Genomic DNA, 26,522 nt, shown 5'->3' with positions numbered 1-26,522 from the left:
CATTTTGTTATAGCAGCTGGAACAAAAGGTAGATAATAGATAGGGAAGCAGGTAGGGAGGGAGATAGATAGATAGGAAGATAGAGCCAGGAGAAGAGAGAGAAAAAAGTTATCCATTCTGGAATCCAGTGATTTCTACCTTTCCATCTATTCTCATGGGATGTTTTGGGTTTTTTTCGTCTTTTAAATATGGAACGCTTCACAGATTTGTGTGTCATCCTTGTACAAGGGCCATGCTAATCTTTATCGTCCCAATTTTAGTATATGTGCTGCCAAAGTGAGGCATGTTTTTAATTATCCAAAGAGTTTCCAGTGTCAGTCACTTAATATCCTTGAAGGATAAGCCTTAGTTAAAACATGTTTTTCTGGGAAAAAGATTTCCTAGTATATCTGAAGCTTCTGGTTTGAAATCTCTTTTGCCATCCTTCTACTTATTCTTGAAAGATTTCTTCTTACCCAGAAAGAGAAGAGTATAAGTTTGGTTTTCCATAATTAATACCTTCCTCTGCATTGTTATGGTCTAGTTTTTCAATTTGTATATGTGACCTTAAAAGTCAGTTCCCTTAAACTGTATCTATAAAGAATGCCAGTGGGCAAGTTATGTCAATTGGATACATAGGTATACCACCATTTGACTGATGAGTCAGAGTCCAAATGTCTCTCGAATTGCTGAAGCATCTCTGCTGCTTCTGCTGCAAATGTTGCACTTTTAATTTTGGTAGTGGATTCATTTGTTCACTCAACAAATATTTATCAGTGTATACCGTGTGCCTGGCAGCAGCAGAGGCACTGGGGGATATAAAACTAAACAGAGAGAAGTCCTCACCCTTCTGGAGTTTACATTCTAGTGGATGAAGGCATGGACTCAAACCAATTTACTAATTCAAATCCCAGTTCCGCCACTATAGTGTGGAACCCATAGTGTGACCTTTTAGTGTGACCTACTGTTTCTAAAACAAGGACAGTGATAATGGTTTTGACTAGGAGACTATCATTTGAGGCAGCTCTTTAAAGGTAGAGTCAACAGAAATTTGCTGACAGATTGAGTGCAAGGGAAAAAAAGTTATGGATGACTCCCAGGCTGTGTTAATTTTGAGATGTCTTCCCAGTGGCTCAGCGGTAAAAAATCCACCTGCAATGCAGGAGACACAGGTAGGCATGGGTTCGATCCCTGGGTCAGGAAGTTACCCTGGAGGAAGAGATGGCAACCTACCCCAGTATTGTCTGGAAAATCCCGTGGACAGAGGAGCCTAGCAGGCTACAGTCCTTGGGGTTGACTGAACGTGACTGAACACAGCATACACAGACAGCCAATTAGTAACTGTGAAATTGTTGTTCAGTTGCTCAGTCGTCTGGACTGCAGCATGCCAGGCCTCCCCGGCCTTCACTATGTCCTGCTCAGAGTCATGTCTATTGAGTTGATGGTGCCCTTCAACTGTTCTATTAACCCTGGAAAGTAACTTTCCCGTGTCCTTGCCTTAGACTAAAGATTACCAATAAGATAATATTCTGAAGACTGCCTTCAAGAAACCTCTTCATTACCAGAAACGTCAATTTTCTTACTTGCAAAATGGGTTTAATAGTCATCCCAAAAGGTTATGAAGATGGAAATAGATATTTGTGAAGCATGCAGCCTCATAATAAAATCTAGCATTCAATAATGCAAAAGGTGATCAACCTTCGTTCCTTCTAAAGTAAGATTAAATGTGATGGTTTACATCGCGTCAGTGAAAACAAACTGTACTAAGGCCCATGTAGCAAAGGCAAATAATTACTATGCTTAATAAAGATAAGAGATCTAATCCGGATCTGGAAAAGGCAGACAAGGCCGAGGTTTTGAAGAAAGGGAAATACGTAGGAAATTGACACAGGCTGTAGTTAAGTGACGTGCTGCCCTAGCGACCACAGTTCCCAGCAGCCCTCGTGCAGCCAGACACTTTCCCGGATTGGCCGCCTCCTTAGGCAACGTGTGGTGGGGGAAGGGGATAGGCGCGAGGTACTGTGGGTAGGAGACGGCCGTCGGCGGAGGCGCCATTTTGTGAAGCGGCCGTACCCTGTTGGAATTCCTTGGCATAAACTGCTACTGCTGCTACTTCCGTCCTTCCTGGGGGTAAGTGCGGTGGCCGCCCGTAATGACTGGCGGTTCTTTCTGCTGTGGCAGGCCCTGTAGAGCCTCCCTGTCAGCCGCAAGCTGCGGCCGTTCAGCCCTAGCGGGATCTCGAAGGGCTACCCGAGGCATTGGAGGGCCGCGCCCCTCCTCGCCACCAGCGCTGTCAGCTTTCAGAGAGCGTTCTCCCGGCCAGCCCGAGGCCCTCTTCTCTTGGAGCTGTGAGTGTGCCCCACCCGGGACGTGTCTCCAACTCCCAGGCCAAGTTGAGCAAGGAGTCGTCGTCTGTCCCTCAGATACTTCTCAGGGGCGCCCTGACAGTCTCTAGCGGCCATAGCTCCGCAGGTTCGCCTGAATCAACTCTCTCCGGAAAGCTGTTCGGTGAACGGTGATCTGGGGCTGGGAACTTCTTGGGGGTCGGGAGGCGCAAGTGCAAGCAGGAAGAGAAAGCTGGACGCCTGAGTCGGTCGCGCAGTCTGTGGCGCCGCCATCTCACCCGCGACTCCCCACGGAGGTGGGTCTGGGCAGTGCCCAGGCGTTGAGGGGCTGCAGCAGGGATTCTGCCCAGGCCCTTGTTCCTCCCTGATGGTTCTGTTCCCTGTATTAATTCACATGTTCGTTCAGCGCCTGCCTAGAACAGGCGCCAGGGACGGCTGTAACTAGTTTGTCAGACCTCGCAAGCATCGAAGGCCATCTAGCTGTGTGATGTTTTACCACCGTCAGTGCGCAGCGGGGCCAGGTTGGCTGCCTCAGGGACCTGTGGTGATGATTGTTACCTGGGAATTAAGTCGTACGGAGGTTTACTCTTGTTTGATATAGCCTTGGATCTGCCGTTCTGTTAAACGGAGTCGATTTTCAGTTAGCCCAGCATCGGCTTTCTGAAAGGTTTTAAATTTTTCATGAGTAATTTTTGAATTTTGTTTTGCTTTTTGAATTAATAAAGACACTTTGGTTAATGTTTTAAGGCCCAACTACCCCATTGGAGTTGCTTTGATTCAGAACACAGGAAGCTGATTGCAGCTGTGCCCTTTTTGCTTTGTAATCCTACAGTGGGAGCAGGGAAGGCATCTTCTGCTTGCGTCCTTTTATGGGTTTGTGTTTGAATATGGAATCTAATATTTTTAACTCGGCTCGCCTTCCTGCTATGCTTATTGTTACCAAAACGATCGTTTGATTTTAATGTTGACAGTCGGTCCCCATCCCTCAACCTTAGATCATAACTGTTAATGGTTTGAAGAAATTCCAGTCTCAGTGGTGTCCCAGCTATGAAACAGGACTTTGGCGATCTCCCAGATTTGCAGCAACGGATCTCTCTTGTCTTCTAGAAAAAAGCAAATTTGAACCTTTTGGAGCAGTGTCCTAGATCTTCATTAGAACAATGGGTTCAGACAAACGGTAAGTTATTACTGTACATGCCTTTGATCTCAACATTTCCATGGGGACTGAGCTATTTGTTGAAAATTGTTTACCATACTAATATTTGAGTCTGTGTTTTGTGTCATGCATTCTGTGAGCACTTTCATGATACTTGCTCGTATAAGCACATGGTTTAATGAGATAGTGAAAATACTGTGTGAACTGTCCTGTGGTAAAAGAAGTTGAGGGGCCTGTTAGAACAGTTAGGAACCTGTGTTTTCTTGGGAATAGCCAGGAAAGCTTCCTGGAGAAAGTATTCTCTTAAGGTGAAGCCTGAAGGGTAAGAAAGAATTCAGCAAAGAAGGACTTGGTGGAGTAGGAGATCATGAAGGTTCCTGGTGTGATTAACAGCCTCTGGCAGAAAGTAGGAAATTGTCCTGTCACTTTGCACAGTACCTGGCTGTAGAAGGCAGTCAGTGAAGGCCAGTTCTCATTATTATCCCCTCCATGACAAGATGATCCAGATTATAGAGCTGAGAAGCTTTGGACCATGAGTTATATTAAAAAAGAAGAAAGAAAAACTGCTGAAAAATTAACAGAGAATTAAGATGAAAGCGTTTGGCTCCTGTGTCATCTGTGGAGTCTCCCACTCAAACCATTTGATTTAAACATACAACTTCTGCTTATTCAGCCAGCTGCCTCCTTAATATTGAATCCAGTCCCAGTGATAGATCAAACTCATGGCCCACTGGGACTCGGGAAATGTTCATGTTACATGATGTCATTGTTTGGTTCCAAATAAACATTTACCGTTTTAAGGTCTCTCATTCACATACTTTACATTGTAAAATTGCCCTGGACTATTTGTTATCATTCACTTCTTTTTATTAAATTTGTATACTCTAAATGATGCCCTAAAAGGCCTTCCCTTTATTTTGTCCTTACACAGAGTTTTATGAATCTGGTAAACAATTTATCAAAGAACTGTTTGTAAAGAGACACAGACGTATAGAACAGTGTTTTGGACTCTGTGGGAGAAGGTGAGGGTGGGATGATTTGAGAGAACAGCATTGAAACGTGTATATTATCATACGTGGAACAGATCGCCAGTCCAGGTTCGATGCATGAGACAGGGTGCTCAGGGCTGGTGCACTGGGATGACCCTGAGGGATAGGATGGGGAGGGAGGTGGGAGGGGGGTTCAGGATGGGAAACACATGTACACATGACTGATTCATGTCAATGTATGGCAAAGCCAATACAATATTGTAAAGTAATTAGTCTCCAATTAAAATAAATAAATTAATTTTTTAAAAAAGAACTTTTTGTATCTGTGGTCCAATGAGTTTAAGCCTTTTGTTATTAGATTTTCCTATAAAGCCCAGTGGTGCCTAGTAATCAAAAATAAATCAGATGTTATAGGAAATAATGTTCTCTGATGATGCTATTTATTATAACAATTGAACTTGGTTAACTGCCTAACAGGGAAAAAAAGAAAAACTAACTCATCCAGTTCAGTGGTCCATTTCTCAGTAGTGAGAATACCCTTCAGAGTGGATGAGTCAGGATATGTCTTCTTTTGAAACTGAATGAAATGAGAATACATTTGACCCTTAAACAACACAGATTTGAATTGTGCAGGTCCACTTACAGGCAGATTTTCTTCAATAAATACAGTACTACATGATCTGTGGTTGGTTGAATCTGTAGATGCAGGACTGGGTATACCAGAGGGCTTACTGTGCAATTTGAGCATCCATGGATTTTGGTATCTGCAGTGGGTCCTGGAAACAGTCCCTGACAGGAACAACTGTAATTGCATTCTTCCTATTTAAATTGATCAGTAAGATCTGAAATCAGGGATGAAAGGAGTGATGTGTAGATCACAGGCTTGGGGAAATGCAGGATAAACATGGACAGACAACCTGTCTCAATTGTAAGTTGTTATTTGGTGATAAATTTTAAGGGATGCATTGAACTATTTGGATACCTTATAAACCAAAATGTGGATTAAATTTTTTTCAACCATGTTTTCTAGAAGGACAAAATGTGATTTATTTAAGAATAAAGGAAAATTTTCTTCCCTGGCAGAGTGAGTAGAACGGAGCGCAGTGGAAGATACGGTTCCATCATAGACAGGGATGACCGTGATGAGCGTGAATCCAGAAGCAGGCGGAGGGACTCAGATTACAAAAGATCTAGTGATGATCGGAGGGGTGATAGATATGACGACTACCGAGACTATGACAGTCCAGAGGTGAGTGACCAGCAACTATTTATGGAGTTGTTAGAATTATGAAATAAGTATACCAAGTGTGAGAATCTCTCAGGAGGAGTGTTTTATTCAAACACTTTAGTATTCTGAAATCTGTTTAGTCAGCTATAATTCTCAAAGACAGATGGAGACGTGTAGTCAGAATTCTTGGCCAGGGTTTACATAGGGCTCACCAGGCACTCTTGAGCACATGGCTAAGATGAACTCATTCAAATCTCACTACAACCATGTAATGTAGTTACTGTTCCCATTTTAAAGATGAGGCAATTGGGGCATAATTATATACCATCCCTTGGCCTCAGATAGTTTCTGACACTTGTAGTTTAATATTGTAGCGTAGCTTTTTTTAACATTTCTTTCCATATGCATCAACTTTGTTTAGAAGTAATGTTGTGCTACCCATATAATTTGGCACTTTTTTCTTTTTTATGCATATAATCATCTTATTTTAATAAGTAATACTGTTTGTGTGTTGACATACTGTTCGGTGAGTTGTTAAACCATTCTTCCTGAAGTTAAATGATTGTTGCCAGGTTTGGGGGTTTTTGTTTTTTGCTATTTTAGAAGACACTATGGTGAACATCATCGTGGAGTTCATGTATTATCTCTGTTCCTAAAGATGAATTCTTAGGAGTGGAGGGAGTGGATCAAAGGGTATAAAAAGCCCAGTGTGATTTGAATTACAATTTGTTCATTGTAAATCAGAGAGAACGTGAAAGAAGGAACAGTGACCGATCCGAAGATGGCTACCATTCTGATGGTGACTATGGTGAACATGACTATAGGCATGACATCAGTGACGAGAGGGAGAGCAAGACCATCATGCTTCGCGGCCTTCCCATCACCATCACGGAGAGCGATGTAAGGGGGACCAACTGTTCTAATGAGCCATCAATAGGCGCAACAGACTCTGAGCTTCTACCGTTATTTTCTTGTGTTCTTTTTAGCTCAAACTAATATCTAGTGAAGTACCTTTCTATAATTAGGGTGATGTTCTCTCAACTTAGCTCATAGATAATCTTTGTATCTAGACTTTGAATCAATATACAGTTTTCAGAACCACAGGGAACAGTTTTTATTCTTTCAATAATAACTCCTAGAAGGTAGTCAGTACATTTTTGTTGAATTGGTCACTTATTCACTGAGATTATATCCATTAGAACATTTTAATGATTCAGCATCCTTTGATTTGTTGGAAATTGTATTATCTGTTTGAAAGCCTTTTGACAAGCCTGGCTTCCCCCTTCTCAGACTGGCCAACTATGGCTTTGGTGTACTGGGCACTGCCTGGTTTCCATTGGTATCTCTGGCCTTCACCATTCCTTCCAGCCCCATCCACCAATTGGCTTCTGCTGCAGGCGACTTTGAACATGTTCATTGTTCTACCAATATGCCCCCATGCCCCCCTCTTTTTTTGCTGTGCTATGTGGGCATTTGGGATCTTAGTTCCCCAACCAGGGATGGAGCCTGTGCCCCCTGGGTTGGAAGCACAGAGTCTTAAACTGTCTAGTTGTGGACGCGGGCTTAGCTGCTTTGCATCATATGGGATCTTAGTTCCCAGGCCAGGGATCGAACCCACGTCCCCTGAATTGGAAGGTGGATTCTTAACCATTGGGCCACCGCGGACGTCCCCAGGCAGAATTTCTTATGTATATCCCCAACCCTTGAACTCGGGAGGCTGCCCAGCCAGTGTCTGTAAAATGAATGTGATGTTTTGAAATATATTTTATAAACCATATAAATCATAGCGTTATGCCAGTATCTATTGTCTTGGGGTATTCAAGGTAATAGTCTGACTATGAATTTTAGAGCTGTATTGAGTTCGCACAGCCTTGGTCTTTTGAAACGCTGGAAGTGACAAAACATGAGATGGGATGTTTGAGTTAATAGTGGGTATTTTTTTGTGTTCTAAAACACACTTGTTCCACTGTGTACTGTTAAACTGCAGAACCGTGGATCCTCCCTCATAAACGCTGAAGTCAACAGATAATGAAGGCAGTGCAGAGTAGAAAGGGATGTGTTGGAAGAGGTCTTGTTGAAAGTAGTTCTGTGGAATAGTAACTTGACGCTTCTTAAGGGAGCTTTGTTACTTGTGGAGGGTAAGGAAGAGCTCCAGGGAGCTGTTAGTTGAGCTCATTCTTGAGGGATAGGGGAGAACTGAGGATAAGGTGTGGACTGGCCCTAACTAGCTTGATTTGACTGAAATCAAAGATGTTTGGCAGGAGAAAAGTGTATTTGGGGGCCACTGCTGGCCCTAACTAGCTTGATTTGACTGAAATCAGAGATGTTTGGCAGGAGAAAAGCGTATTTGGGGGCCACCGCTGGAATCTTTGAAAGCCCAGCTAAGTATAAAAAAAAGCTGCTGAAGTTTTTGCCTGGTAACAAAAGCTGTGAAGGTTTGAATGGTAGAGTCAGGGAGTGGTAGAGGCTAAAAGGAAGGCAGAGCTGAGCTCAGGTAGCAGTAGCCATAGGCATGTAGAATAGGGGATAAAAGAAATCCTGCAGGAGTCAGTTGAGGAAAGTTTACTTGTTGATCGTGTTGTTCCCTTGAGTCTGTTAAGCCTGTGGCCCTTGAAGCCTTCAGAAGTGGGTGGCAATGGGGAGAGCCATGCCCTAGCTGACCCTGGGGGCCCTACCTGCTGGTAATGAAACAAGATTGTAATTCTTATTTATTTCAGGCTTCTCGGGGAACTAGAAGTGCTTACCATAAGAAGGCAGGTTTTTCCAAGTAGGCTTTCTGAGATTCCCCAAACTTGTGCAATATTTGTGGGAAATTTGCTTATTGGGCTCTTCGGTGGTGGTTTAGTTGCCAAGTTGTGTCTGACTCTTACGATCCCATGGAGGCTCCCAGGCTCCTCTGTCCATGGGATTCTCCAGGCAAGAATACTGGTGTGGGTTGCCATTTCCTTCTCCAGAGGATCTTCTTGACCCAGGAATTGAACCTGGGTCTCCTGCATTGCAGGCAGATTCTTTACCAACTGAGCTATGAGGGAAGCCTCCTCATATTGGGACCTTTAAAAAGCATTTTAAAATTATAGTGTTCTCTTGAATGAACTTCAGTTTATCACTTTAATCATTATTTGTCCTTTGTAATCCCCTCACTGACATATCAACTCCTAGAGTAACTATGTTTAGTTAATTTTGTTACTATGTGTGTTACTGTATCACTATATTCATAGTTAGTCTTTAGTTACTCTGGTAACTTAAGTTTTCGGTAACTATGTTGCCAAGCATGAGCTTAAGGTGATTGGGTCTGGCTTGATGTTAATACTTCTATTCCCTATTTGTGGTAGTCTCCAAAGCCACCAGGAGTATTGACTCATGCTCTTAGGGGAAATACAAACTTAGATTCCTGTAAGCCTCTGGTCACAGCATTTTCACAAACAGATCAATATATAGCCTTATTTCGTGTATATTTCTATTTAAATGTGCCTTATTTAATACATACTTTGATTCATTAGCATTGGACACTAGACAGCACTTCAGCACTACACCTGGAGAGCCATTTTAAACAGTGAAATCGCCAACAAAAAGTACAAAAATGTGAAATACCTGCCAGTAAATAGACTAGGAGAAGGACATCTGTTTTCACTATGAAAGCTGATACAAAGCATAGCATACTCTGCCAGGAACATGTGCATCAGGCAACTCAAATTTTTTACTATTCTGCACATGTTTGCAAATGACCTTGAAAGCGCAAGTGGTATTCATTTGGAGTATAATGAATTTTAATTAGTACGCAAATCTACCCCAAATAATGAGGACTGATTTTATATAATCCTGCAACCTTTACATGTAATAATGAAATGGGGAAGCCGCTAAGAGTCTCTCAAAAATTTGTCCCTGGTGTTTTTCCTGAGAGTATTGCTGCCTGATATGATTGCTGGAGAGACTGATGTCTTTTTTAATGTATTTTGCCTTTTGCAGTGAAGGTTTGATTTGAAATTGGTAATAAGTTTAGCAGCCAGAAGTCTTTCTTAAGGCCCAATTCATGTTCACTATGATTTACTAGGAGCCTAAGAATATTACAAGGTTTTTTTTTTTTTTTTTAATGTAAATGTAAGGAAACCATTTCTTTAAGACATTGTGCAAAAAAGGTTTCTCTTAAGGGAGTTCCTTGTTTTGGGGCTATTGATTTCTTAGTCTCCTTCAGAGACTCTACTTCACAGTATGATGACATATCATCTGCCTCTTTTAAATCTTTTTCTTTTCTCCCTGGTCCTTTAGAACAAAGGACAAGATTAGCCTAAGGGGGCGGGTGGAGGCTTAAGGGTCAGCACACCACAAGCAAGGCTGTGTCTCACAACATAAAGTAGCTGTACTTCAGGAAATCCCCCATCAGCAGGTAAAGAAGGCTTTCAGAGCTATTATAGTACATCAGTTTCTATGAGAAGCATCCCTTCTTTTGTTCTATTTTTAGACTAATTGCATTTTGATGATAGAAGTTTAAAAGCTTGGCCAATTAAGCTTAAGTAATATAAGCTTAAGTTGATGTAATCCCTAGTCTTTGAACTCTCTTTAGTGTGGAATGGCTTGTGGCTAAAGCTTTAACAGTAAATGTGTAAAACCCTGTGCAGATTCGAGAAATGATGGAATCCTTTGAAGGCCCTCAGCCTGCGGACGTGAGGCTGATGAAAAGGAAAACAGGTGAGAGCTTGCTTAGTTCCTGCTGTTCTGGTTCTCTTCCCCATTCCCACCTCAGTCCCTAAAGAACATCCTGATATTCCCCAGTCTTCAAGCACATGAATTCAGAATGAAAGGTTTGCCATGGCTAAGGAATGTGACTCTTTGAAAACGATGTTAGAAAGCACCTGAGGACCTTTTTAAAAACTTTGTTTTTAGGGGCTTTTTTTTCCCTTCGGTAAGTAGTGATGTATAAACTCCTTGTTTGACTGTTTGTAATCGGTTGCATGGTTACTTTTTAAGCGTGGAATCAAATCGAATGGCATTTAGTTCAGGCGGCTTGGTTCCTTGCCATGGCAAAGTATCAAGAAGATCCCCAAGTCAAGTCACATTTGTAAAGCTGCTTCCCAATTGGCTTTGTCACGCAGTGTTGAAGCAGTGGGAGAGAGATTCACCTGTTATAAAGGAACTGACTAACACGAGTATCCCGTCTATATCTGAATGCTGTCTCTAGGTGTAAGCCGTGGTTTCGCCTTCGTGGAGTTTTATCACTTGCAAGATGCTACCAGCTGGATGGAAGCCAATCAGGTTGCTTCACTCACCAAGTCTAGATATTCATGAAAATGGAACAAGTCTGTACAATTAAAAAAAAAAGGTTGAAGGAGTGGTTTGTTCCAAAGGAGTGACTTTAAAAAAAAAAAGGCTTTGTATATATTAAAATTGATGTTACTGGAATAAACACAGTACCACACATTACACTGCAGAATTTGCTCTGCCTTTAAACATGGCTACCTGACATGGCCTTGTTAACCACTGAATATTTGTCTGGTAGTTATCAGAACATCTTGAATATTCCCCCTTTCCTCCCCTGATTATATTCCTGTTTATTATGTCCTTTGAGAGTCATCTTAGATTATCCAACTCTCAATTTGACAATGAAGAGAATATAATTGAAGTCTGCTGTAGGAATTTTGTAAGTAATTATTTCAACTTGGAGACCTCAAGCCTCCTAGAGGCATAACTGCTCATATGGGTCTTCAAGAACTATTTAAAGATCTAGTAGAATGTATGAACAGTAAGTCTGATGAGATTAGCCTAAGAGCTGGTGTCCTGCTGCTGTCTAATCTAGTTAGAGTGGCATTAACATCCTAATCTCCCTGAGAATGCCTCTTACAGTCTGTTCAAAGCAAATCTTTGATGATTTCTTTGATGTGGCATTAACTGAATCGTTCTACAGTTCATCAAGATAATGTTCGGTGCTTGGCACATAAATAACATTTTTTGCCAGAACTCCAAAGCACAGTATTGAATGCCTTAACCAAGTGCATTCTGGGAAGTTTGCTTAACTCATTATGTTGCTTCTCTGTAGTATTTTATGATTTGTCACTCATAAATAAGAGTTGTATTCTTTGGAATCTTAATATCATTAATAATGAGACTCACTAATGAGGATATCATTTTGATTGACTTGTTAGATTTTTAAGCCTCTCACATCCTTAACCCAGAGGTGACAACCTGATCTTATAATGGTAGATCTTAATTCATTTCATACCATGGACACCATCCTAGTAAAATTCAGGACATAAACAAGCTTCATGTGAACCTGCTTGCTTTTACATGACAGCATCTTTTTAAAGCATCTTATTAATATAGTGGATGTATCAGAATGACTTGGGAGTTTAAAACTCCTGGGAAATTGAAACCTGAAAGACACTTTAAAGCGGCACAATTTTAATGTATACAAAGCTGTGTTAATGTGTAACTATTTCATTACAGTTCAAATTCACTCCAGAAATGAAAGGCCAGTAGGATTAGGGACTCAGTGATAGTTTGGAATCGCCCCAAACCAGCACATCCCTCTTAGTGGGATGATCTGTTGACTTATCTCCCAGCTTCTTTATTTTTGCTTCTATACAACACAGTGAGTGGATGACCTTCATCTCTTTCCCTCTTGGCCAGACATGCAGTCTTGCCTTTAGATATTGCAGAGACAACATTCACAGCATGTCTTAACTCTTCCAGGATTTGCAAGAACCAAATTACTCAACAGTATGTATGTTTGGAGGGGTTAGACTCCTTTAAAAAGTTTGGATATCTAACCTCCTACTTAAATCCCTTCTGACGGTGTCAGAACACCCCGCTCCCTTTCCCTCCCCCCAGAAAAAAAAAAAAAACAGAAAAGGTGTTCCTGTTAAAATGAAGGCTCTTTGGGGGCAGATGCTGGGTGTGCTCTTGGTAAACTGTTTCAGCTCGGAATTTTCACCTTTGAAATAAAATCCCTTGTAGTCACGCAATTGACTAGAAGGATGAGGTGGTATATGAACACTTAGACACTTTTCCTAACCCCCTGAAGAAACTTCATTGGCCTCCTGGTTACTCATCTTGAAGAGAGTACCATCTTATTTCAGTGAAAAACACATCTGTCACTCAGGACATCACGTGGTTGCACTTGGCAGGAAGAAACCTCATTTAGCTGTTTTTAGAATCGATGGCATTCAGACTAGTGTCTCCTGAGAAAATTGTCACCAGCTTCCCTTTAAAAATGGGTTTCCCTCTCATTGTCCCCAAAGGACACATCCTGAAGCAGGAATTTGGGTGAAGGGGAAATGTAAAGGCTTTCACTTTGCATAAGGATGTGGGACTGGGGGAACAGTGAAGCGAAGCCCAAGGACACCATGCTAAGGGCTAATGTAGGAGACAACCTCAGAACTGGGAGAGTTGTGTCTTCTGCTCTTTGAACTAGATTGTCAACTCTCAGGCAGCCTGTCAATGCTGAATGTTAGGACTTCTGTCTCTGCTGGAGACACGGCCTGGTGCATGTCAGCGTTTATAGCGCGTGTCAGCTTCCTCAGCACTCCCTGACTCCGTTTACCTTTACTCCGCATCCCATTCTCTTACTGCCTATCTGAAGGATTGGATGGGCAGAGTATAGGTGGCGGTGGTTGGTCCTCCCCGTATGTTGTCCATTTAATTCCAGAGCACTGATTTTTCCGAAGTGTGCTCTGCCCTGGGAAAATGGACACATGTTCCTCACAATGGGAATAACTAATTACTTCTTTTTTTTTTACAGAAAAAGCTGGTGATTCAAGGAAAGCATATTGCAATGCATTATAGCAATCCCAGACCTAAGTTTGAAGATTGGCTTTGTAACAAGGTAAGCACGTGTTCTTCCCAGACAAACCAAACTCTTGGAGTGTTTTGTTTTCTATTTGTTTGACTATCCAAACAAGAAAATGAGTAAAATACATGATTACCAGCTTTTATCAGGAGGTGGTTTTCATACTTTGTGACTTTCTTGGGTCCTCCTGAGTAGGTATTAGACGACAGACTCCCTCAAACATGAGAGATTTTAAGAACCAGATTCTAAGCCCAGTGTTTCAATTAAGATTTTAAGTTTGTTTTACTTTATGGTTTCTTAATTCTAGCGCTCTCATCTTTTGGCAGTCTCTTTGTTAACGAAACCCTTTGTGGCCCTGCTCGCGTTATGTAAGGGAGTTATATAAGGTCTGTTACGAGTAAGAAATGGTATCCATGGGCAAAACCCTAAGTGGGCAAGTGTCACCAAAGTCACAAAGTAGGTGTTGCTGTTGGCATTTTGAGAGTACTTGGTGTCACATGTCCAGCAGGGCTCTAGACAGAATTTCATTCACATTGTATTTGTGTATATAGACTGATACATAGTATATAGTGCTTTTCTGACATAAGGGAGAACTTTGCCAGTGGCTTCCTGCAAGGTTTGGGGGTGAACTGAAACTTTTCCCCAGCTTGAGAAAAATGGAAATCTACTTCAAAACACATCAGAATGTATTTTTCTAGGGGTCATTCATATAGTGAAATTTTTAGGTTAATGCTCCTTTGTCTTCAATGCGTAGGATCACCTTCTGCTTTTATTGCTCCTCACTGGGACTTGCCTGTGACCCTCTTGCTCTAACCCACATTGTTACTAGTAAACCTGGCCTACCATGAGATAGAATAACAGATAAAACTTTTTATTTTCCAGTGCTGCCTTAACAATTTCAGGAAAAGACTAAAATGCTTCCGATGTGGAGCAGACAAGTTTGGTAAGCCCAGATTTGGCTGTTTGAGAATATGTATTGAAACTTGACTAATTGGGTTTTCTGTGAACCTAAGGAAAAGTACAGCCTGGGGTATTTAAGCAATAATGTATATATTTTCCTTAAACCTTCTACCTTAGGTTATGTAGTTATTTTCTTTAAACCTCCTTCCTTAGATTTAGTAGATCCTGCTGTTGAGTGCAAGAATACAAAGAGTTCTTTTATTTTTCAAAATTAAGTCAGCTTTCCTGCTTTGCATTCTGTATCTGCCTTACTTTACAGAGATGAAGTCCTCTGAAGTCCTCCAGTGGCCTAGTTTTTGCATTCCACATTTAAAATTCATGTCAAAATTAATGAGGTTTTACTGTAGCCACAAATGGTTAAAAAAGAAAAAATAACAGCTACGTTTACTTAAAATTTTGGTATTTGAATGTATTTATGTTGGTTTGTTGTTTGTCTTCAATTACTGATTCTTCCTCTTTTCTTTCCTTTCTTGTAGACTCTGAACAGGAAGTGCCCCCTGGAACCACAGAATCAGTTCAGTCTGTTGATTACTATTGTGATAGTAAGTGCAAATGCAATCTTTTGGCTGTTATGTTGGAAACTGATCTCCGTTGGATGTTTTTTGTTCTCCTGCTCTTTTTTAATGAGGAGCAGTCAGTGGCTTCAGATTGTCTCTTTAAAGACTGATTTTTGGATTTCTTTTCAATGTCAAAGTGAAAGATATATGCGGTTGACCCTTAAACAACAATGGGTTTGAACCATGTGCATCTATGCTGATTTTCTTTCTTTGTTTGTTTTAATGAATGCTACAGTACTACACTGGACTTCCCTGGTGGCTCAGACAGTAAAGAATCCACTTGCAGTGTGGGAGTCCTGGGTTCAGTCCTTGGGTTGGGAAGGTCCGCTGGAGGAGGGCATGGTAACCCACTGCAGTATTCTTACCTGGAGAACCCCCATGGACTGAGGAGCCTGGTGGGCTACAGTCCATGGGGCTGCAGAGAGTTAGATACTACTGAAGCGACCGAGCACACACAGTACTACACTAATTACTGGCTGAGTCTGGGGATGTGGAACCACCAGTAGAGAGGGCTGGCTGTAAAGTTATACACAGATGTTCTATTGCGTGGTGGGAGTGGGGTCAGCACCCCCTCATCCCCCTGCATTCAAGGGTCAGATATACTGGAAACGTCCCAAAATGGGTTTGTTTGTACTTGAATCTGCTTTGAAAGGCATTGGTGGTAGAAATGCATGTCTCTGTCATTTGTCTCGTTCACCTGCAGCAATCATACTTCGAAACATAGCTCCACACACTGTGGTGGATTCCATCATGACAGCACTGTCTCCCTACGCGTCCTTAGCTGTCAATAACATTCGCCTCATTAAAGACAAACAGACCCAGCAGAACAGAGGCTTCGCGTTTGTGCAGCTGTCTTCTGCAATGGTGAGATGTTCATTGACTCTTTCCTTTTAAAAGAAACTGAGATAAGAGGCAAATGTGGTTCATCCAGTTGTGATGCTACCTACGTCTAATGTTCTTGGAGCCCAAAGTTCAAGACTTAAGTAATGATAGTTATTGCAGCGCTAAATTATAGGCCGATGGCTTTAGTAAGTGGTAAAAATACCATTGGTATACCTGTAGATAACTGGCTGAACTGAAGTCTGAGCCACAGTTTAGTCTTTTTTCATGCTTTTAGATTGACCTAGCACTGGCTCCTTTAATAATACTAGATACCTTGAAAGAGGGCTTTTTAAAATTTCTCATGATTTCATATCCACAGATAATAATGAATTGCCTTTTTTTTTTTTTTTTTTAAATTTCTTTGACTAGGATAGGTGGTAGATATTTTCAGTTGCATGACAAAAATCACAAAATTGTTTTTCTTCACATTCTCCTGCAGGATGCTTCTCAGCTGCTGCAGATACTACAGAGTCTCCATCCTCCTTTGAAAATTGATGGCAAAACTATTGGGGTTGATTTTGCAAAAAGTGCCAGAAAGTGAGTGGCTTCATTGCCCTAACTTCAAACCGCTGCATCTGCGTGCTTGTCCGAGAATGCGCTGCTAACTGCACTCGAAGCCCATGTTCTCTGTACTGCGATGGAATCCTTCCTAATTGGCTGGGAAGGATGCACTTGTCTTCTTAGCACTTATTCCCTCCTATCCTCAATACCAATTGCCAGAAAGCTTGAGAGCAGGACAAAACAGACTTGGTAGATGGGTTGAGAATATGTGCTATGCAAACTGCTTCAGAATGGTGCAAACCCATCTGGAAATAATTCTTTCCTTCCACAACAGCATGCTAATACAGCTTCATGTATGTAGAGCTTCATTCTAGTGATGTAAATTTCCCATTTCTAGTATCATTGCCCATCAAGTAGACACCTTATTAAATAGAAGAGTACAAAAGAAAGCAGCTATACTACAGGGACACATGCCCACTTAGGGCTTTGCCTGTGGAAACCCTTCCTCACTCTGAAATGTGGTGTTGCTGGCATTGGAGACCTTCCAGTAAAGTCTGCAGTGGATTACTGTTTTCTGGGTAGCGTGGGGTTAAGTGATAGGGAAGCATACTGGTATAAAGTCACATGGTTGGATTTTTGTGGTTTCAGAGACTTGGTCCTACCAGATGGTAACAGGGTCAGCGCCTTCTCCGTGGCTAGTACAGCCATTGCTGCTGCCCAGTGGTCATCCACCCAGGTAAAGGGAAGGATCTTTTTGCTCCAGGTAGTGTGGTGGTGGTGCCCAGATTCATAGAATTCAGCTCTGTGATTGTGCTTGCCTTAGAAGCTCTGCAAGGACATTTGAAGACCTCAGTGTCCACTAAGTCTGTCTGTGTTTCCTCTTCTTTTGACATTGTAGTCTCAGAGTGGTGAAGGAGGCAGTGTGGACTACAGTTACCTGCAGCCAGGCCAAGATGGCTATGCCCAGTATGCTCAGGTGGGTAGACTGGACCATTATCTGACTTCTGGTCTCCAGAGTGTGTCCAAGAATGGCAGCTTTAATGGTGGACTCTTCTTCAGTACTCACAGGATTACCAACAGTTTTATCAGCAACAAGCTGGAGGATTAGAATCCGATGCATCATCTGCATCAGGTAATAGATTTCATATTCTTTTTATCTCCTGTTTAAGCAAATACAGTTGAGGACATAGAGCTAGATGTTCTCATTAGATCCAAATAAATCTAGGAGAGCCATTTCCCTGTAAAACGGGGGATTAGGCACTTTCAGGGATGTCACCATGTACCTAAGCTTCTGGGGCGATATTGGCATTGCTTGTGCAGTGGGCTTCCCTGGTGGCTCAGATGGTAAGAAGTCACCTGCAATGCAGAAGACATGGATTTGATCCCTGCGTCAGGAAGGTTCCCTGGAGAAGGGAATGGCTTCTCAACTCCAGCATTCTTGCCTGGAGAATTCCACGGACAGAGGAGCCTGGTGGTCTCGAGTCCATGGTGTCACAAAATTCGGACAGGACTGAGCGACTAACACTTGTGTATATCAGGAACTGATACAAAGCTCTTAGAGACTATGCCATCATGAGTGTTCATTCTTGAATTGAATTCAGTATTTTCCCTCTCTGTGCTGTTCGGAATTGTGGGTGCCCATGTAAGTTCAGGTGAGCAGTCTCTTGTCCAGACATCAATTAGAAGGGTCATTCTTAAAAGCTATTGCTCTAGTTTTTGTTCCAGTATTACAAAGGTGTGACAGTTAAGTCTATTTTCAACCCCAGAGCAGATGTGGAAACCTTCTTCCCCTTCTTCTTAGCCATCATACAGAATGTCTGACTTTGTGTATCACATTCTAGTAGGATTATATAAATGAGAATATCATAGGTTAAAGAGTACTTACTGGGAATTAGGTAGTTAAGAACTGACATACACAAAGACGGACTCTAGGTTGGGCATTCCGGGTGAGGATGTTTGGTGTAGAGTTCAGTGCCTTGGCTGTTGTAACTCCGGTGTTTATCATCAGGCACAGCGGTGACCACGACCTCAGCGGCTGTTGTATCCCAGAGTCCCCAGCTGTATAATCAGACCTCCAACCCACCCGGCTCTCCGGTAATCCTGTCATCTTAGATATAGAACTGGTGATTGTTGGGGGAACTGTTGCTGTACAAGTACTACCTTTTCTCACTGTGTAAGCCAGGATTGACTGATACACACACATTCCAACCTTACTTCTTTCTGTCTAATCATATTATGTACTGAAATAATTTTGTGTCTGTATTTTAAATGCAAGATTCCACATAGGGTCTATTTATACTGTGCATGCTTCAGCTTGACCTTTAGGAAGACAGTTGTCAGCATGTGTTTTGCTCAAGGATTGCCCTAGACCGTTGCTACAGTGTGTCTGTCAGGGGGCCCTTCCTGCTAGATGATTGCAGTGATTTAGTTCTCTTGAGAGGCTTTACAGTTGAAACTATATTGAAGCTGCTGTTCTTTCCAGACTGAGGAAGCACAGCCTAGCACTAGCACAAGTACACAGGCCCCAGCCGCTTCCCCTACTGGTGTAGTTCCTGGTACCAAATATGGTAAGCCAAACCTCATGGGGCTGTTGACAGTTGGAAGGTCCTAGTTGTTGATTTTGTTTAATAAGCGCTCCTCTCCCTTTGTGGGTGTCAGCGGGACACGTGGGGATATGAGAGAAGACGACCTGCTGCATCTCAGTGGCTTAGAATTGGAAGTAAAGCCAGTCTCTTCCCTGGAATGACTATGTGCTGGGTTTTGTTTTTGCAGCAGTGCCTGACACATCCACGTATCAGTATGATGAATCTTCAGGATATTACTATGATCCAACAACAGGGCTTTACTATGACCCCAACTCACAGGTAATTTAAGGGGTAAAACAGACGTTTTGAGGTATAATGTACTTACTGAAAAATTCATGAAACTGACACGTGCAGTTCTTGCAGTTCTTTGAATGTTTGTTTACATATATATACATTCGTTCATTTACCAGCACCACAATAAGAGCAAGAACATTCCTAGCACACTAAACATTCTCTGGTGCCTCTTGTTGGTCAGTCCCACCTCCCCTGCCCCAAGCACTGTTCTTTCTCCTATTACCATGGATTATTTTGTCACGTTAAAATTTTCAAGTGACTGTTAATCTTCATGTAGACACCTATATACAAATTTTAAATTGTGATTTTTTTTCACCTTAGAGAAAATTCACATTTCAGCCATTTAGAGTGTTCAGTTCAGTAGTTTTTTTAGTGTAGTCACAGTGTTGGGCACCCATCATCTAATGTTGATGAACATTTTCATCAACCTGAAAAGAAACCCTGTACCCTATATGTTAAGCAGTTACTTCCTAATTCCTTCCCACCCCAGCAACCACTGCTCTCTGTCTCTCTGGGTTTGCCTGTTCTAGACATTTGTATAAATGGAATCAAATAATATGTGACCTTTTGTGTACAGCTCTTTTTTTACTTAGTATTTTTGAGAGTAGAAATCAGCAGATCTGTGGAGTGATATTTTATTTTTGGCAGTGTATAGAACTTTTTAAAGAGGAAAGGCAACATTAACACTCCATAAATAAGCAACTGTTTATGACTAGAAGCTGTGTGTATATATAGAATAGTAAAAATAAGTGCTTTTAACAGGAATTTGGCATTGAGAGCTTGTGGTTTCTGAGAGTCAGGTGTGACGCTGTGTGGGACTTGCCAAGCGGGCTGGGCCTGTACATGTTGCTTCCACTGCTCTTCTTGTGGAGTCTGGCCATTTCCCAGGCCATTCTTCTTGGTGGCCATAAAAGTTGTGGCTCCTGTGTCTGACGTGCACTGCCTCCCCTGAAAAAGATACAAAAGGCAGTCTCTCCTGAGCCCCTGTTGAGCAGGTAGAGTAAGCAATTGGACAATAGAGAAGAGGAGAGAGAGCTGCCACCCATTCTCTGTTGTGGTTCTCCCCACACACTTCAGATCAGGTTCCTTCACCTGTCACCTCCTTCCAGGTTCCCAAGCTGGTTTTTACAACCATGTTTGGTTGCCCGGGCGTCCAAACAGAACAGGCAGGGTTCTGTATGATTGAACCTAGCAATGAGATGTTAACTGATTGTCATGGAGGACGTGTGAGAAAAAGCTCCTCCTGAACCACTTACTTTGGCCACCTGGTTTGTGTAAATGGTCTGTCTGTGGAAAGGAGTCAGGCTTATTGCTCTTTGGGTACCCTCCAGGCCCAGGGATTAATTAATGGAAACTCGAGACTCTGAAACCACATTCTACTCACCCAAGAAGTTTCACACCTCTTGGCCAGCTGGTTCACCGTCCTCACCTATACCAAGGTTTATAGCACCTCCTCTCTGCCCAGGAAATATTACTGGTCTGCAACATGCTTTATGTTTTTATGTTTAATTTTTTTGACAAAATAATGGAGATATAAAGGAGTGAAAATACTCCTTTAGGTTAGTGGTTTGACCCAGGAGAAAGTCTGCATGAATTGTGTCTTTTATTCTAGTATTACTACAATTCCTTAACCCAGCAGTACCTGTACTGGGATGGAGAGAAGGAGACTTACATGCTGGCTGCGGAGTCTAACTCCCACCAGCAGACAGGCCTGCCTCCTGCAAAAGAGGGGAAGGAGAAGAAGGAGAAACCCAAGAGCAAAACAGCCCAGCAGGTAAGATCATGACCCAGCCAGCAGGCCCATTTTTCTCTTTTTTTTTTTAATCAAGGGGTGGGGTGGGGCTGTGGCATTTAGCTTTATTTGGATTCTTAAAGACTAGGTCATACATCTTATTTACATTAAGCTCCTAGTCTAGTTAGTCTCTCAGTCATGTAACCACATGGACCATAGCCTGCCAGGCTTCTCTGTCTGTGGAATTCTCAGGCCAAGATTACTGGAGTGGATAGTCATTCCCTTCTCCAGGGGATCTTCCCCACCCAGGGATCAAACCTGGGTCTCCTGCATTGCAGGCAGATTTCTTTACCATGTGAGCCACCAGGGAAGCCATAAGTTCCTAGAGCATTGTGCAATTTTTTAGTAGTATTCTTTGTTATCTGTCAGTTGCCTGAAAGACTCACAGACTTTGGAACAATATTCATTAATGACTTTGGTAATATGTAGTATCTCATAAAAGATAAGCGCAAAAGGGGTTTTGTTACAGTTTGTTACAATAATGGCTTGTTGTCTTGGCATAGGAGACTGTTTGCTAAGTTCCTCTACCTAAATCTCTGTGATTGTTGTTTGACTGTAGATTGCCAAAGACATGGAACGCTGGGCTAAGAGTTTAAACAAGCAGAAAGAAAATTTTAAAAACAGCTTTCAACCTGTTAATTCTTTGAGGGAAGAAGAAAGGAGAGAATCTGCTGCCGCAGATGCTGGCTTTGCTCTCTTTGAGAAGAAGGTAACAGTAACAAGGATGGCCTTACTTCATAAGGGCAGCTTAGGTAAAACTTGAGGCTTATGACTTGTTCTGTGTTTCCCAGGGCGCCTTAGCAGAAAGGCAACAGCTCATCCCCGAACTGGTGCGAAATGGAGATGAGGAGAACCCCCTCAAAGTAAGGAAGTACCAGCTTTAAACCAGTGTTTAAAGGCTGTGTCTGTGCTTTGTGTCTCACTTTGATCTGCATCTTGGCTAATGTGAAAGTGTTAGTCACTCAGTCATGTCCAACTATTTGCAACCACATGGTCTGTCCGTGGAATTCTCCAGGCAAGAATACTGGAGTAGGTTGCCAGTACCTTCTCCAGGGGATCTTCATGACCCGGGGATCAAACCTGGGTCTCCTGCATTGCAGGCAGATGCTTTACCATCTGAGCTAAGCATCTGGCTAATCTCATTCCTGCTTAAAACGGATGTGTCCCTGTCAGTGGGTATTTGAAGCAGCTTATATACACAGAATCTATGTTCAGGGCTTTGTTTTCTCTGTGTGAGAGCAAGTGAGATGGAACAGAGAATAAAGCCCAAATTCCGGAGCTCAGTTGAGTTTTATTGCATTTGCAAATAGTTTTAACAGTCTGGAAAGAGAAAATTAAGACCAAAAAAGCATATTTTACGTGCTAGATACTTACCTGAGTGGGTCGTTACTCTGATCTGTTGTAGTTGAGGTTTTCAGACATGGTCAGTAGTTTGAGAAAAGTCATCCAGGAAGTCGTCTTGGTTCCCAAGAGGGCTGGTGGTGGGAGGCTGTCAGGCCCAGCACCGGAAGACCGAGCTGCTCTACTCACTGATGTGTGACGTATGGATAATGGGCATTCTCTCACAGCTTGGATTAGGCGTTACTTTAGCCATTGCTGTTTCTCTGTTGCACATTTCCAATGACCCACCTTCCTCCTGTCTCTAGAGGGGTCTGGTTGCTGCTTACAGTGGTGACAGTGACAACGAAGAAGAGCTGGTGGAGAGACTTGAGAGTGAAGAAGAAAAGCTGGCCGACTGGAAAAAGATGGCCTGCCTGCTCTGCCGACGCCAGTTTCCAAACAAAGACGCCCTGGTCAGGCACCAGCAGCTCTCAGACCTCCACAAGGTGGCCATGCTTCTCTGAGCTGATCTGAGACAGGGAGGGGAGGCAACGAGATGCTGTGGGTGCCCTGATGGTAGTGAAGGTTCAGTAAATACCTGCATTAAGTGATTGCCTCTTAGAAGGCAGCTCTTCAGTATAGTCTGTTCCTAGAAGGCAGCTCCTCAGTATAGTCTGTTACAGATTGTGAGTAGAAAGGAGCATGGCAGCTCCAGGTACACCCAACTCTGGCTTTCCTGTTGTAATGAATTGGACTTTGACTTGGATGGAGCACAATAGATACTAATAATGTTTGTTAAATCTCTCATACAGCAAAACATGGATATCTACCGACGATCCAGACTGAGCGAGCAGGAGCTGGAAGCCTTGGAGCTGAGGGAGAGAGAGGTGAATGGGGGTCAATGTGCCACTCGAGTGTCTTGGGGTAACTGCCCTTGGCTTTTACTCGTAGCGCTTGTCCCAGGTCCCAAGGACGGGGTAGGGTATGTCACATATCTGTCGCCTGGCCATCATGGCTCATGTGGACTGGACCCAAGCCGTGTGCCCTGGGAGCTCTGCAGTGTCCTTTCATGAGGGTGCTCGAGACCACTCACAAGTCCTGGGTGCCAGAGACCCACTGGTGAAGTACACTGGGTTTTAGTAAGGACAGAGTGAACTTGTTGGGCCTGGCCGAGGAAGCCTGTGTGGACAGTAAGGGGAGCTCAGATGAGGCCTAGGGAACAGCAGGACAGAATGATTGCAGGTGGCCTGGAAGGAAGCAGTGGCGCCCCTAATGAGCTGTCACTTGGTAGTTGATGAAGCAGGTTGAGAGCCAGCCACCCAGGGGTTTAAGTACAAATGGAGGCCTATGGCTTAGAGATGAACCTTTGAGCAAGTGACTTGAAGTTGCTCACCCCAAGATGGTTCTGAGGTATCTATAGCTAAAGCTTTTTACATTCCTGTTTTTTCCTACTGTTCTATGGTGCCAGCTCCCCAGGGACTGTAGAGCAGGTCTCAGGAAGCCACCTCTTGGCTCTGTCTTCCTGGAGATGGCCCTGTCCAAATGCTGAGGAAGAACAGCAGCCCTGCCCTCCTCTCCCTCAAGGACCTCGGCAGGCTGTGCCCACCCCCAGCAGTGCCCACACTCTGTGCCCACACCCAGCAGGCTGGTTGAAGAGCTTGACAAGAGGTGACTCGTTAAATAAAACTGGCTGTTGGAAACGTAGTTTTGCCCCAGGTTCCACACACAGATCATCTCTACAGACCTGCCGTTTGGGATATGACGAAGTGCAGCCAGGGAAACAGGGCATGTGGTATTTGCAGACACTCTAAAAGGCCAAGCTCCAGATGAAGGAAGCACCTGAGGTGACAGTCTGAAGTGTGGGTGCTTGCGACTGCGACAGATTGATTGAAGTCTGAGTATCTCTAATCGAGCTGTTCTCCCACGTAGATGAAATACCGGGATCGCGCTGCGGAAAGACGGGAGAAATATGGCATCCCAGAGCCTCCAGAACCCAAGCGCAAGAAGCAGTTTGATGCTGGCACCGTGTATGTGTTGTGCGCATTTTCCGCTTTCTGAGACGGGGCTCTGGCTGTTTTGAGTAACTGTGTGTTTGCCACTGGCAGGAATTACGAGCAGCCCACCAAAGATGGCATTGACCACAGTAACATTGGCAACAAGATGCTGCAGGCCATGGGTTGGCGGGAAGGCTCAGGTTTGGGGAGAAAGTGTCAAGGCATCACAGCCCCCATTGAGGTAAGCAGTGGGATTGGGCTTCAGCGGCCTGCAGGCTTGTCCCAGAGTTGGGATGAGGTTGAAGCACCCGGAGGGCCTGGGCCCCAGTGGGAATTGTATTCCCTGCAGCTGTCTCATATTGCACCCTCTTTTTAAGATGTCAGTTGGGAGGAACAGGTGTGGCACCCAGCTTGATTTTTCTGGTTTTTGGGTCTCTTTGGGTAAAGCCTACCTTCTTCTAAGGAGCTGTATCTTTCTACATCCTTCAATATAAACAAACCTTAACGCTGACTCAGTAGCTTAGATCGGATTTTCAGAAAGGTACTGTGCTTTAATTTCTAAGTGATTTTTGCTTATGTATAAAACAAATTACACTTTAGTAGGACTTTGATCCATGATAAGAAATCCTTTATTCAGTCAGAGCTCAGGACCAGAGGCCTTAAACCACTGGCCTCCTAGACAAGAGCACTGCCAGTGATTGCTCTCTCCCTGACCTGGCAGCATAGCTTAGAACAAACACTTGCTGTTGATTTGTGCAGGCGAGTTCTGCTGACTTTGAGCTGTCCTGCCATGATCTGTACCTAAAATTACCAGACCTTCCCTGGGCTTTGGTGCAAGGCTTTGGGGCCCTTTAGCAGGCACGGTGCTTGCTGAACAGGCATGGAATTGGGGGAGGGCGTGCTTCTGTCTGCCTTTCTCCCTCACCCATTTGATGCCCTCAGTCCTTCAACCTACTCCAGGTCTCCAAAGTAGAAATCCCTGTCTTCGTTTAAAATTTCTGTCTCCTGGCGGGGTGGTCCAGCTCAGTAGGTAGTGGGCTAGACGTGGGGGGAGAGGGAGCAGTCCACACCCTACCTGCCAGCTGCTGACTACAGTTTTATTACCCCCAGGCTCAAGTCCGGCTAAAAGGAGCTGGCCTAGGCGCCAAAGGCAGCGCATACGGACTGTCTGGTGCAGATTCCTACAAAGATGCTGTCCGGAAGGCCATGTTTGCCCGGTTCACTGAGATGGAGTGAAACATGGGGATGAGAGAGAGAGAGAACGAAGAGCTCCAAAGAGCACAAGGAATGCTCCGTCTCCTGAATTCACTCTGACCACCTTTCTCTTTAAGGGCATGCCCTGTGCTGTTAATGGTTTCCAGGGTGAACCAGTTCATTCTGCAAGGTTCTCCCACTTAAAGGAGTTCCCCTTGTATGGGTTATCTGGTGAATGGCTTGCCTTCCTGCCAGAGGGCCTGAGAGCAGACCAAGGGGATGGTGGGTCTTTTCTACTTCGGTGTACATAGTGTAATGTAGTGTGTGTTTTACCTGTGTAGCCTATGTTGTGGTCCATCAGCCCCTTGCATTTCTAGGGGGTGCTGAGATGCCCTAGGGTGGTATGTGACACCAAAGCCGCCTCTGTCATTTGTTGTGCTGTCTTTTCTCGGCAAAAGCCTTATGTATATTTGTATATTACACATTTGTACAGAATTTTGGAAGATTTTCAGTCTAGTTGCCAAATCTGGCTCCTTTACAAAAGAAATACCTTGAAAAATGAGTGTGTGTGTCTCTTTATTCTTGGGTGACCAGGTAAGCAGAGCATGTTGGAGCCAGTCAAGCCTTGTGATAAAATAAGTACGTGAACATTCCATCATAACTGAGTCCACTTTTTCCACTTCCTTGTACTCCCTTTAGGCCTGAGTGAGTGCGAGCACTTGTGCATCTTCACTTTCTACAGACTGTACGTCCAGACATGAGGGTAGGCATGTTACCGCTCTGTGAGGGACAACCTCCCTGCTTTTATCCGTAATACAGGAGCCCTCTGCTGAGGTGGAGGAGCTGAGAGGCCCTTTCTCTCCTGAAGCACTTCACTTCTCCAAGACATCTTAGCTGCCCAGGAGGTGGTCAGGGACATTGCAAGGTTTTCCATTCTCAGCGGCGGCGTCCCATCCTTGTTATCAT

At 43.5% G+C, this 26,522-nt stretch overlaps 1 protein-coding gene across 1 annotated transcript; it reads left to right on the top strand.

The window, feature by feature from the left end:
• RBM5 (RNA binding motif protein 5) lies at positions 1,978-26,118 on the top strand. The gene is made up of 25 exons (XM_005695937.3): positions 1,978-2,109; positions 3,432-3,501; positions 5,553-5,718; positions 6,442-6,597; positions 10,314-10,383; positions 10,874-10,947; positions 13,430-13,513; positions 14,360-14,420; positions 14,914-14,979; positions 15,698-15,858; positions 16,316-16,413; positions 17,026-17,113; positions 17,276-17,353; positions 17,437-17,509; positions 18,386-18,471; positions 18,860-18,944; positions 19,150-19,241; positions 20,869-21,030; positions 21,608-21,757; positions 21,840-21,911; positions 22,695-22,874; positions 23,181-23,255; positions 24,298-24,395; positions 24,474-24,603; positions 25,473-26,118. Exons 2-25 carry the CDS (start codon positions 3,485-3,487, stop codon positions 25,596-25,598), a joined length of 2,448 nt encoding a protein of 815 aa, XP_005695994.1. The 5' UTR covers positions 1,978-2,109; positions 3,432-3,484; the 3' UTR covers positions 25,599-26,118.

This window comes from Capra hircus, chromosome 22, assembly GCF_001704415.2.
Source record: "Capra hircus breed San Clemente chromosome 22, ASM170441v1, whole genome shotgun sequence".
NCBI lineage: Eukaryota > Metazoa > Chordata > Mammalia > Artiodactyla > Bovidae > Capra > Capra hircus.
This window is presented reverse-complemented; position numbering and strand designations above follow the sequence as displayed.

Coding starts and splice junctions, on each gene's coding strand:
- RBM5 (XM_005695937.3), top strand. Junction 17,354..17,436: donor GCTATGCCCAGTATGCTCAG/GTGGGTAGACTG, acceptor ACTCTTCTTCAG/TACTCACAGGATTACCAACA. Junction 17,510..18,385: donor CGATGCATCATCTGCATCAG/GTAATAGATTTC, acceptor GTTTATCATCAG/GCACAGCGGTGACCACGACC.